Source organism: Solanum stenotomum, chromosome 8, assembly GCF_019186545.1.
Source record: "Solanum stenotomum isolate F172 chromosome 8, ASM1918654v1, whole genome shotgun sequence".
Lineage (NCBI taxonomy): Eukaryota > Viridiplantae > Streptophyta > Magnoliopsida > Solanales > Solanaceae > Solanum > Solanum stenotomum.
Window position 1 is genome coordinate 6,573,409 of NC_064289.1, and position 14,476 is coordinate 6,587,884.

A 14,476-nucleotide genomic window follows, 5' to 3' on the forward strand; every position below is an offset into this window, starting at 1 on the left:
ACATGAGTTATAAATAATTAAAATGTATAATTTTATTAGACATTAAATGTATTACTAATTACGCATTGATTTTATTTGTAAAATAAATAAATAAAAATAAGGGGTGAAAATACAAAAAATGAACAAAGAAAATAAAATAATCGGTGACTGCATAAAAATTATAAATACATTTCAAACCAAAAAGGATGATGACGAAAACAAATTGTTACATATGCAAAAAAAAAAAGGCATCATGAAACTAATATGTTATTTTTCAATTACTTTTTTTGCAAGTATAATAAAAATGAAACTCCTAATCATCATAGTTTTTGTTGCTGAAACGTGATAATTATATTAATTTTGCTTCATAACAAATAAAAAGTAGAATAGTAAGAGATCAAATGATTACTGTTGACAATACATTTAGCTAAATTTTTTATACAACCCAAAATTAAAAAAATTCTAGCAAAAGTAACTAAGTTACTAAGACAAGCCAAAGTGAAAAAAAAATCTAGCAAAAATAATCTCTAATTATGCTTCATTTTTTTTCCTTCTACCATCTTCCTTTGCAAGTAGATCCGCCACCATATTTTGCTCCATATGTCAAACTCTTCATTATATGCGACCAACTGAATAAAAAAATATCATATGCCAATTAAAAATAATTATATCAAAAGAAAGAAAGAAATTTAAACTATATTTAGTATATGTATATTTTTTTAAATAGTACTAACAATACTAAATAATAATCATTTCTTGAAATCTAACAAATATTATAATCAAACTATATTATATCCGGAAAATTAACTATTAGAAAGAGCAATTGCACAGACAACACATTGTTAAGAATTACAAAGGGATTTTTTTTAATCATACTTGCTTGATGAATGATAATACAAACATACATAAAATATTAAGAAAGCATGTCTAAGTACATAAAAATAAAAAGAAAGACTTGAGAATAAAATATATCTTACCATCATGTACCTTTTTTTTGTTACTTGTTAGTTAATTCACAAACAAATGTAATGAAGAAGAGAAATTATAATTTTGTATGTGAATCTTCATGAAAATAAATATGAATTTATATATACAAAATAGAGGAAATGAAAAAAATAAAGATTTGCAATGAAATATTTCTTACCTTCATGTACTTATATTTTGTTACAAACCAAACAAATATGATGAAGAAGAGAAAAGATAATTTTGAATGTGAATCTTCATGAAACCAATATGAATTTATAGGCAAAATAGAGGAATACCATAAGACATCATAAACTTACAAATTTAAGTTTGGAGGTTATGGACATAAAAATTATGGGAGTTATGAATATTATTAAGAGTAAAATTAAAGAGGGGCAAGTCATGGATAATAACTCCTTGTGAATAAATTAAAAAAGTAAAGAAAAAAATACTTTAAAAAAATAATAAAAAAATATTTTCATTTCTTGATTAGAAGTGAGACAAACAAATAGAAAAAAGAATGTGGAGAGTTTTTTTATGTTAATGTTCCTACATTAATAAAAAAAAAATATTTATAATAAATTAAGTAATTTATTTTTACAATAAAATAATTAATATATATATATATATATATATATATATATATATATAAACTTTTATAATTAAACAAATTATTAATGAAAGGATTTTTTTAAAAAAAAAATGAGAAGGGAAGACTAAAGATAAATAATATTCTTGGCCATAAAGAGGTGCCATAATAAACTAATATAGTTGTTATAAAATTTAATGAAACTTAATAAATAGGATAGAATATGATTAGTTCTTTGATTAAAAAAAAAGAAAAAATAGAGAAAAATATCAAAAAAAATGAGAAAAAAGATAAATAGCAATGGTGGCCTTAGAGATGTGCCACATCATCCTTGCCTACATTTGGCTTTATATTATATATAGATTTTCTAAACAAATACTATTAGGTGAGGGTGCAACAAAAGTGGGGATGAAAATAAAACATGTTGAAAGGTGAAAAAGATATAACTAAGGGCCCGTTTGGCCATGCGATATGGTATCATGATATGATATCATGATATTGAATCATGATATGAAATTGAAGGTTTGTTTGGACATGCGATATGGAATTTTTATGTTGTATATTTTCTCATAAACATAAAAATCTCTTAAGTTGTAAAACTATTAAAATAGCCCCAATTGTTTATTCAATCTTATCAAATAAACAAAAATTTATAAAATCGCATAATAAATTATTACAAAGTTATTTGTTCTCCACTTAAGTAATTGTTTCATCTAACTTTAATTTAATAAAAAAAATTGAACATAAATTGTAGTGTACTAGTCTTTAATATAATCCTCCCACATAGTACGGACAATTTTCTCACGTTGAACTTGCATTTCTCGATCATGTGACCGAGAAGACGAACCAACATTGTTACTTTGAGCCATTTGTTGGTCAATATCCTCCGCAACTATATCTTCATGTTCATAGACCATAAATATTTTATCACTACTTTGGTATTCTCGCAAATAATTATGTAACACTGCACAAGTTATGACAATTTTCACTTGTGTATCAATAATGATTCATGCCTTGTTTCAGTATTCTAAATCTATTTTTTCAAGCTCCAAAAGTTCATTCAATCACATTGCGCAAAGATGAATGCCTATAATTAAATAGTTCTTTGGCATTTTGAGGCTCTCTTTCACTTCCTCGATAATCTTGCAAACGATAGTGTAGTCCTTTGTATGGAGCTAAAAATCCTTTTGTGTTTTGGAAACCAGCATCAACAGCATAATATTTATCTACCAAAAAACATTTTATAAAGAATTACTAAAAGCATATGTGACGTAAATGAGACAGCTTTGTGTAAATAAATAATATTTATTCTAAGGATGTAATTTAAAGCTACCATGTGGCGAAAATGGGAATTGTGACGTTGGTTCAACAAGTGCATTCTCAAGTATTTTACTATCATGTGCAGTACCTTCCCAACTAGCAACAACAAAGGTAAATCGCATATCAAAATCACAAGCACATAAAACATTTTGTGATGTTCTTCCTTTGCGATTACGATATGCTTGTTGCACCGCTTTAGGAACCTCCCCTTCTATAAGTGTTCCATCAATCGCACCAATACAATCCTACCAAATAAAAAATACATCAATATTAGTTTAGTGAATATAAAATAAATTGGAAGCATTACAGAAGGCACTTCATAAAAATAATATTTGTAAGAGTAATAAAAATAGTGCTTCCAAGATAATGCAAAGTCATAAAATAAAGGCTTAAGTCAACTCCGGCCACCTAAAGTTGTCCGCATAATTCACTTAGACACTTCAACTTATCCCTGTGCCAATTGAACACCTTATTTGTTCAAAAGTCATTCCTATTAGACACAAAATGCTGACATGACAAAAAATGTGTGCCTCACTTTCTTTGAGAGCGTTAAGTTATCAAAAAATAATATTTTTTCTTTTTTTTTCCCCTTAACTTATGCAACTGAATTAATTAAAAAGAAAAAAATTAATTAACAACAAAAAAGGAGCAGTCATCTTCTTCCCCATCCCTGCATCTATTATTCCACCATTTTCATCATTTTTCTTACACACATGCGCACACCCCACCCCCTACACCTCTCTCTTTCTCTCATGCTCTGCCATTCTTCTTCTTATTTCCCTTTTTTATGTTAATTTACGTCTCAAAATCTCGATGAAGCTCAATTTATTACATGAAAAAATATGAATTGATTTTTTTTTGGAAAAAGTTTGTTATTTTTTTTCTTCAATTCTAATAAATAGTTACTAATGGATAGAAGATGAAGGCAATGAGTAAAAGATATTCATGCTATTGAAATGAAAGAGAATGAGTATTTAGCTTGAATGGATAGGAATGGTGTATTTTGTACTGCCGACGCCAACGAAAGAGAAGAAAGAGTTAGAGCAATGGTTTGTTGGAGTCGCCGGTGCCGACACCAGCTCCGGTGGAAGGGGAAACTAGAATTGGGTCTATCGAAGAAGAAGAAGGGAAAGGGGGGCGGGGGGAGGGGCTGTTAATTAGAAAAAACTTTTTTAATTTTTTAAAATACTTTTTGGATTATTTAAATAGAGCTTTTTAAAAAATTTGAATACAATACCACGTGTCATTATTTTATTGGTAAATCGATTTTGTATTCACGTTTGAGATGCAGACATTTTTATTTTTCAACTGTTTGTTTGTGTAAAAATTTCTTAAGGTTAGAGTGTTCAATAGGCACAATCCTTAATTGAGGTGTCTAAATGAATTATGTAGACAACTTTAAAGGGCCGCAGATGACTTAAGCCTAAAATAAATATTATCTCTTTAAACAAAGTTGATAGGAAATATGTAACTAAATACTAATAACTTACACATAAAATATAAATGTTCACTTATTAAGGTCATAAAATAAATTTATTAATGTGATTGAAAATTTACCTTAAACCAAGGCCAAAATCGAGTATTATGTCGAATTTTGGAATGTACACCAGTCATATTTTTTGGTTGTATAAATGTTCGTGCCATCTTGCTAATTGCCTCGGCAACTATTTTAACATGCCGGTTAATTGTTTCAAGTGAATATTGAAAAGTTTCACAATCGTGAGGTGTGAGGTAAGGTGACTATATGTTGGTGAGAATAATAAATGTTATGTCGGTGAAAATAATAAATTTTAAAAAGTAATGATGTGATTATAAATTTTATTACATATGAAACAAATGGTTAGTAGATATAAATGTGGGGCTGTTTTAACAAAATATAAACTCATGGATCAATTATTGTATTAAAATATCTCAAATCATGATATGAAATCACCATATAATTCCATATCATGGTTTTTGGAGAATATGATATCATCTCTCATGATATGGAATCATTAGATGGAATCAGCGTAAAATCGCATGTCCAAACGCTGATTTCATCTCACGATACCATATCGTGATATGGTATCGCATGGCCAAACGCCTACTAAGTATATTACTTTATATTAGTAATTATTTCAATCAACACTTATTGTTTCTAACCCTCCACGGCCACCTTAAAAATAATTGAAATTAGCTATAAACTTTATTGTTAATTCGTATGTTTAATAATTTCGCAATTAATAAAAATTATTTAATAGTATATCGTTAATTTGATACTACAAAAATAAAGAGTTCAATCTTTTTCCATTATTTTCCTAAAACAAATGTAAAAATATACTCCATTTCTCTTTCCCTTTTTCTTAGTTAGTCAATTTAATATAAATCTAAACTAATCAAATTAAAATATCAAAATGATATTTGATATTTATTATATATTAATATTTTCTATCTCAATTAGTGTGGTGTAGTTCGAACGTTAAAAGTCAATAATTTAATTTTAATAAAAAATTCAGATATGTAATCTTCAAGTATTTAAAAATAAAATTTATAGAAACTCTATGAAAGAATATTATACTCACAATAATTTGTAATTCAAAATATTTTAAAATATATTAGAAATTATAACAAAAGAATCTTATTTAAATTTCATAATTTGAAATTCGAAAGAAGTCACTTAATTGAAATGTCTTTTGGCATCAACTTGTAATTCGAGGTACGTTTTTTCTCAATACAAACTTTATAAAGCTAACCTTTTCCCACTAGAAATACTCCATCTAATATTTGTAGTTTGCACTAAACTGATATGTATTTACATACTCCTATATTCTCAATATTTATTGCGTTCTTTTTTGTGCACTTCTTTAAAGAAAAATAAAAATTAATGTAATTAAGCAGGCTTTTTTTAAAAACTATTTGACCTCATTTTTGTCTAAAAACATAATCTATATTTATCAAATATTTTACTATATTCATTATCCAAGAGTTTGTAATTTGAGACAACTAATTTTAAAATTCACAATAGAGAATTTGAAAGAGCGAGTAACCTATACTTTTGCTTAATCCTCTTGCACTCAACCATTGTTATTTAATGGCCTTATTTAATACTCTATATTATATTTCAGTTTATTCGATTTATTCTTGTCTAGTTCGTTAAAAGATAATGTTTTTTTTATAATATTTTAATTTCAACTTTTCACTTACATGTTTAAAATTAAAAAATTCAAAAGTTTTTTTTTAATTTTTTAAACACTGTATCAAGTTAAAATCAGACATATCAATTGAATTTTTTTAACCACAATTTATTAATATAATAAATTTAATATAATGTACTTCGAGTTTGTAACGTAAAATAGATTGCTACTATAATAAAAAGCGAAAGAGAAGTTCAGAAAGTGAGAGATGAGATAAGTAAAGAAAGTGAATTTTATTGACGAAGTGCATGCATCAAAATTTAGCCACGATCGCCAACAACATTCATTGTAAATATACTTTACTTAGCAAAAAAGGAAAAGTGAAAAGATTCAATTTACAGCTCAAATTTCATATTAAAGCATAAATTAAATTCAAATAGTACACTGCATAGCTTGTTTGGAGATAACTCCAAATAAATTTTTCTTATAACTAAATTTTTAATTGAAAATGAAACAGTTTTATTACTGCACTACAATTCTTACAAAATGAAGGATTAATATACTCCATGTCGTGCCACTGCCTGCAGTCAACTAGAACCAAAAGAGAAAACAATGGAAGCGTTGATATATACTTTCTCGGTCTCATTTTATGTGATCATATCTAACTAAACATAGTATAAAGTTTTAAAAATATATATAATATAAAACATGACGTGATATTTTTGTGGAGAAAATCACAAAAATTAACCCTTATATTTTGAAGCACGTTCAAAATGGTCCCATAATATACTCTTGAGTAGGTTTGATACTTTAAATTTGTTGAAAGTGAGTACTCCTTGTATCCAAATATTTACAAATTGTGAATGTTAGATTTTACAGCAACTGTGATTTTTCAATCACTTTTTTTTTTAAGATAAACTAAAAATAAAAGTGTCACTTAAAATGAGACGGAGATTTAATAATTGTGATTAACAATATAATGCCATAGAAGTGAAGCCGAGAATGATAGCAGTACCGGTGAAAGCAAATAATCCCCTCTCTTTAAACACAACGTTGGCCGCATACATTGCCACCTCAGACGTGATCGACTTGCCATCCTTCACTACGCCCCTACGGCGTTTACCAGTGAATGCTAGCAGTACGAGTACCATAATCCATGTTATTATGGTGGTTCGTACTGCTAGAACAATTAGTACAGTTGTTCCCACAAGAACAACAGTGCTAATGACAAGAAATGGGACTAAATCTAAGAAAGATATCAATATTAGGATCAAAATTAAGAAATATTTTGTGGTTATTGTGACCTTCATCTTTTGTTTTACTTGATTTGATGGAGAGATTATGAAAATGTTTGATTTATTTTTTTTAGAGGAAAATAAGGAGATTGATTTTGAAGAAGGAAGAGTGAAGCTGTGTATGGCTGTATCTGTTCTGAATTTAATCATGAAAGATGTGGAGTTTGTGGAAATTGAGAAGTGTAGGGCATGTGGCTGCACATGGCAGGGTTGGCTAATTACTTGCTCTCTTTTTTTACTATTCACGAATTGAGTGTTTGAGTCTCACTCAATTCAAAAGTTAATTCGTGATAAAAGTATTGTTTAAGTCCATAATTTCTCTATTCTATTGATGTGAAGATTAACACCCGTTCTCAAGCTTAGGACTGAGCCTAACTCACTACAAAATTCAGGTAATGAAGAGAGGATTGTTCAAATTCATGTATATATATATATATATAAAAAAAATATCTTCATTCGTCTATGTGTGACTTGACAATATTTTCTATCTTATAGGATCGGTCTTAGATTAATTCATTTCTTGAGTGTTAATTTGATTAATTGGTTTTTTTTTTCTTATTTTAGCGTAATAGTTAGTAAGATGAGTTTTTTTGAATAATTTGAGAGTAATTTTGAGCCAAAAATATAATGATAGGAATATCTTTGAGTCAAAATTAATTTAAACTAATTAGGAAGCATGTGTACCCCTTTTCCCAAAAAAGAAAAACCCATAGAAAGCTACAAGGTGAACAGTTTAACACTTGTATTGCGATGAAACAAAATTCATTTTGTCATTTTGTTAGATTCATCCTCTCTATACCTAATTTATGTTCCCAAGGTTCATATGTATCAGCCAGTCTACCAATTCATTAGTATACTCGCTGCGGACTATTTAGAAAATAGGGAAAAAGGTCAAAAAATATTCTTATCGCCAATATTTTAGTTTTAAAATATCTTTAAACTATACGAACAGAATAAAAATGCCTTTTATTTGTAGTTTGATTTAAAAATATTTTTGTCGTCAATACTTTCGTTCAAAAATGTCCTTATTATTATATAATGGGTCAAAAATGCTCATTTCCAAATAAATATATTATTATTTTCTTTTTAACACATTCTTTTTCTAATATATTTTTTTTAAATTAGCAAATATGTATCTTACTTCAATTTTTAAAACAATTAAAAAATATTTCTTATTTTATTATCATTATATAAATATAAATTAATGATATATATACTATGATCTTATATATATGACATATATTATCTATCGAAATGGTACATGAAGTTATTCTATTTTAATTGAGAAAATGAGATTAAGAAGAAAAATAATATTTCTTACAGTTTTATTTGTTAAAGTGATTTTAGAAGAAATAAAACAAGAATAATGTTCTTTAATAATATTTTAACTAGGAATAAAATGTGTTTAAAAAGAAAAAAATAATATATATATTCGTAAAAGGGCATTTTTGACCCATTTTGTAACTATAGGGCATTTCTGAACCAAATTATTGACTGCAAGGACATTTTTGAGCCAAAGTATAGACAGTAAGAACATTTTTTAGCTAAATTATAAACGGAGGACATTTTTATTCCTTTCACATAGTTTAAGAGCATTTTTTACCCTTTTCCCTAGAAAATAAGTACACATGCATCTTCGTGTATGTGAATTGTGATAGTAACAATTTAAGTCATCTGTGGCTAGGGGTGTGCATTCGATTTTTTTGTTCGATTTTGTGTTATTCGGTTCGGGTTTTTCAGTTTTCGGTTTTGAAAAAGTATAGCCCAATCCGAACCAAGAAAAAATTGATTTGGTTCAGTTTTTCTCTTTTCGGTTTGATTTTTTTCGATTTGGCTATTCGGTTATAACTTATTTCATAACTAATTAATAACATAATCAAAGTTATATTTGCATGCTTAAAAGATAAAAATTTCATATAAGGAAAAGTAACACGAGTAAAACATTAAAACACAATACTATCAATAATTTCAATGAAACTAACTCTAAACTCTAAAGTACTATCACTAAACACAATTCGCATCGAGGTTGAACCAACAATTCAACTCACGTCTTCAATTAAAATCTCTTAAACCTGAAATATGATGAAATTTTTTTTTAGAAAGAAATAGATAAAAATTTCAAAAGCAAATAGCACACAAATAAAATAAAGCAGGAAAAAAGAGCAAACTGCAAAAGTAAAAAAGTTGACTAGCGCCGCTAGTTCTAGTTCTGCTAATTTTTTTTCATGAAAGTGCAAGTAATATGTGATATTTATAGTTATAATGTAAAACCTAATGTCTAAAATTTAGTGAAATAGGATGACAATAATTTGACATGGACCTAAATATTACGGTAATTCTAAATTACTAGTACCCATACGGCCTACATAGTAAACCTAAATATTATATGTGTAATTATNAAACTAACTCTAAACTCTAAAGTACTATCACTAAACACAATTCGCATCGAGGTTGAACCAACAATTCAACTCACGTCTTCAATTAAAATCTCTTAAACCTGAAATATGATGAAATTTTTTTTTAGAAAGAAATAGATAAAAATTTCAAAAGCAAATAGCACACAAATAAAATAAAGCAAGAAAAAAAAGCAAACTGCAAAAGTAAAAAAGTTGACTAGCATCGGTAGTTCTAATTCTGCTAATTTTTTTTTCATGAAAGTGCAAGTAATATGTGATATTTATAGTTATAATGTAAAACCTAATGCCTAAAATTTAGTGAAATAGGATGACAATAATTTGATATGAACCTAAATATTACGGTAATTCTAAATTACTAGTACCCATACGGCCTACATAGTAAACTTAAATATTATATGTGTAATTATTAATCTATATATATATATATATATATATATATATAATTCGGTTTTTTTTCGATTTTTTGGTTTTTATTTTTCTAAATCCGAAACCAAACAAAGTAACTTATAAATCCAAAACCAAACCAAAAATCCAAAAATCAATCCAAATTACAATTCGGTTTGATTTGGTTTGATTTTTCAGTTTAATCCAAATAGTGAACACCCCTATCTGTGACCACTTAAAGTTGTCCGCATATTTCACTTGGACCCCTCAACTAGGGCTTGTACCTATAGAACACCTTATTTATTCAAAAATCATTCATATTAAACACAAAATACTGACATGACAAAAAAAATGTGTTTCACATTCTTTGAGTGCGTATAGCAATTAAATTTTTTTTTTTTGTTTTCCAACTTATATACTTAATTTTTTAAAAAAAAATAATAAAAAATAAAACGGAAAAGCCCTGTCTTCTTCACTTCTTCTCTGCAACCATCCTCTAAGACATCTGCCTCACTTTCTCTAACTCTTTTTTATTCTTCTTTTCCTTTTACCTTCATTTTTTAAAAGTTATTATTATATACATAGATCTAAATCGCAAATATTCTAGCAAAGCTCCATTTTTTTAATAAAAATAATATGAATTGATTATTTCTTTCAGCAAAAGTTTGTATTCTTTTATAGATAATTATGATAGTAAGTGATTAAAGAAAATAAATCCAAAATGGGGAAAAAGTTTTGAAATGGCAGCAGATTTTGACGAAGAAGAAGAAGAGGGGCAAGGGCGAGGGTAGGGGTGAGCGTGGGTTGATTGAAAATAATTTGTTGTTTTTTTTAAGTTCTTTTTTATCTAATTTCCATGTGTCATCATTTTATTGGCCCATCTACTATGTATTTGTGTTTGAGACACACACACTTCTGTCTTTCAACATATTTTTATTTTGTGTTTAATAAATATAAATTTGTTAAGATTAAAGTGTTCACTAGGTACTCACCTAAGTTAAGATGTCTAACTAATATATGTGGACAACTTTAAGTGGTGTATATGACTTAAGCCTATTTTTTTTCATTTTGTTTTACATTCCATCACATGCTTTTATAATTATATTAAAGATCATAATTTATAAAAATATTTTCTTTTAAAAGGTTGTTTTTCAATCAAGATAAGCCAACGGCTCATGAATTGTTTTTGTTTCTTTCCCATTCTGCATCCTGCTTTCAATCTCGTTCGTTAATTGTATTGAAATTCAATTAAATTAGATTTACATTCTAAAATATATTTTTAATAAAAGTAATTTTATATATAAAATTTGAATTCAAAACCTCTAATTAAAATACTTATGATATGTCCGGATTTTCTATGGTTACAAGTTACAACCACATAATCTACAACAAGCCCTCACACATCCATTAGGTTAATGAAATATATGTCTTCACTCCTCATCCTTATTTCGATCTCTAGAAAGTGCAAATGTCTTCTAAGTTCTAATACTAAGTAGGCGTTTGGCCATGCGATACCATATCACAATGTGGTGTCGTGAGATGGAATCAGCGTTTGGACATGTGATTTTACGCTGATTCCATCCCATGATTTCATATCATGAGAGGTGATACCATATTCTCCAAAAACCATGATATGGAATCACCATGTGATTCCATATCATGATTTGAAATATTTTAATACAATAATTGATCTATGAGTTTATATTTTGTTAAAACAACCCTACATTTATATCTACTAACCATTTGTTTCATATGTAAATAAAATTTATAATCACATCATTACTTTTTAAAATTTATTATTCTCACCAATATAAAATTTATTATCACTTTAAATTTGGTGAATATAAATGATAAAGTAGAAATTCATTTGGTGAATATAAATGAGAACAAAGGGAATAATATTTTTTTGATTTTTCATAATAAAAAAAAACGTCTTAATCTTATGACTAAGCATAATATTGATAAAAGACAATTTTCATTGGCGGTGCCGCACTTTCTTAATCTTAGTATTTGCAAAATGTTCGTTCACATGACTGAAGGATATCAAGTCCAATTGATTGATGACTTGGGAAAACTTGATCAATTAATTATTAATATTTAGTCAAGTGGACTAGTTATAATTTTTTTGATTAAATTTTATTAGAAGTGTTTTCGACTCAAACTTGTGGTAACTTTTTAAAATTTCGTTATTCAATAATATTTAACTATTGATTTTTCTTGTAAATAGTTAGAAGTTAGTGATGTTTGTTAATTTTTATCTTAGTGCATTTAACTTCTAAGTTAATGTTTACTCACTAATGTATGTTTTTTTTTCTACTTTATAGGTTATTTGTAAGAGTAGTTGAGAGATATGAGCATATTAAGTACAATTTATGTTCAATTTTTTAAATTAAATTAAAGTTAGATGAAACTATTATTTAACTGAAGAACAAATAATTTTGTAATAATTTATTATGCGATTTTATAATTTTTGTTTATTTGATAAGATTGAATAAACAATTGAGACTTTTTTAATAGTTTTATAACTTATGAAATTTTTATGTTTATGAGAAAATATACAACATCATGATACCATATCGCATGGCCAAACGGGCCCTAAGTAAACAAGATGAAATGAACAATACTAAAACAGAGGGGCACAGACTTTACCGCTAGCTCCAAAGTAGAAAAATTATTTTCCATAGAAAACAAACATCAGCATTCAGGCCCAGAACAACGCATTGCCTACGCCTACCAGTAACCCTAACGGCGTAAATGTCTATACGGAGTGTACGAGGAAAGAATCCACAGAAATTAGATAACAGTATCAGTTCGAATCTTAAATCCACCTCACAATAATCTCAAGCAATATACAATTTGATTCAGGCACCAAAATATTATATTGAATCTTTTTTTGGCTATTTGATGTGATAAATATTTTCTTTATCTGTCCCTTCTTTATGGGGAGGAGATTCGTTTCATCCATGTAAACAACTCTCCTGCAATACTGTTATCTCTCGGATATCTTTTTTCTATTGGCAATGGATAGGAACAACGTTATACAAAAGCCTAACTCCTCCGTGTCCACAGTAAGGATAGTAAAGCTCCTCGCGATCTGTCCGTCTCCCGATCGGATAACCCACACCTGGTGAGAACAATCTACGCGCCGCATACGCCGGAGGCGAATTGAACCGGCCGAGTTTTCCATGCTTCAAGTTCGATGCCGGGAAATCGAAGCAAGACATTGGCGAAGACGGACGAGATTTCTTTTTCGGCAAATTGATTGGAGATAATAACGCCTTAATCTTAGTCTCTGTATTCGTCATTGCTGAAACTCGATCGTACTCTTCAATCACATTCGCCAGGTCCTCGTCACAGGTTATCGATACCAAAACATCCAAATCCTCAGTCGGCAGCTTACATTTTAAACGCATAGACGATCCACACAATTCTCCAAACTTCACCATCAACTCTGCATCAGTCAAATTTCAATCAGTTCCTTAAAAAGGTAACTAAACAAAATCGAAGTGATAACAAGGAGATGAATGTATAAACAAACCTGCAAATGAAATAGATCGATCAACGGAGAGGACTCTAGTAAAGCCACCGATGTAACGGAGCGTGCCGTCGGAGGGACGAGGAAGGATTCTACCGCCGTAACTGTAGAGGAATTTGACGATTTGTGTAGAGTGACTCATGGTCCGAATTCAGTGCGAAGAGAATAATTGAAAGCGGAAATTGTGCTGGGAAGAATGAAAAGAAGCTTCTAGAGAAAGCTGAAATTTCGAGCGATTTGAATTGGGATTGGGGGAAAAGCGTATATATAGGGGGAGGAATACGTGACGTCAGACGAGGGCGTTTTGGGAAATTTAAAAGGTGGGTCCACTTAAGGTTTGACGAGGGACTGAGTTGATGAGGTGTTAGGCTCAGCATATAACACTTGGTGGAAGATGAAAGGGCCTGCTGGTAATTTGATATTCTCCGTTTTAAAAATAATGTTTTAGTTTGACTTAAGTATAATAAGCAATTATCAACCATTAGAATGAACGTATTGGTTTTATTTTGCTAAAAACAAATCAAATACGTAACATTTTTTTGGCTTTATTTTGGATGTTGGTGTGTGAATAAACCCCCCTAGTCAATATACTGTAGCGAAAGGAAGCTTCAAAATTTGGGAATATATACTTGCACTTCATATATTAGACGCCTTTTTACATGAATATTTACTTTGACTAGACCAGTAAATACATCATTAAAATGGTTTTATCATTGAACTATATAATACTTCCTTGATCCACTTTTAATTGTCATAATTTTTTTTAGAGTCAATGATAAGAATTTTGACAAACATTTACGATATATTTTTCATTATATTGATATGCGAAAAATTTCAATTTATAATATTTTTCGTATAGTTTTTGAATATGTAAATTTTGT

General features: G+C 28.4%; 1 protein-coding gene across 1 annotated transcript; it reads right to left on the minus strand.

Moving 5' to 3' along the window:
- Nucleotides 1-12,897: 12,897 nt before the first annotated feature.
- Nucleotides 12,898-13,834, minus strand: LOC125872195 (uncharacterized). The gene is made up of 2 exons (XM_049552900.1): nucleotides 13,599-13,834; nucleotides 12,898-13,511 (listed from the first exon to the last, which is right to left on the minus strand). The coding sequence occupies exons 1-2, from the start codon at nucleotides 13,735-13,737 to the stop codon at nucleotides 13,072-13,074; spliced, it is 579 nt and encodes a 192-aa protein (XP_049408857.1). The 5' UTR covers nucleotides 13,738-13,834; the 3' UTR covers nucleotides 12,898-13,071.
- Nucleotides 13,835-14,476: the final 642 nt, after the last annotated feature.

What these genes read in the sequence shown, in the direction of transcription:
- LOC125872195 (XM_049552900.1), bottom strand. Translation starts at nt 13,737, where the DNA reads ATGAGTCACTCTACACAAATCGTCAAATTCCTCTACAGTTACGGCGGT. An exon ending in TCGATCTATTTCATTTGCAG is followed by an intron (nt 13,512 to 13,598) that starts GTTTGTTTATAC and finishes TGACTGATGCAG; the next exon opens with AGTTGATGGTGAAGTTTGGA.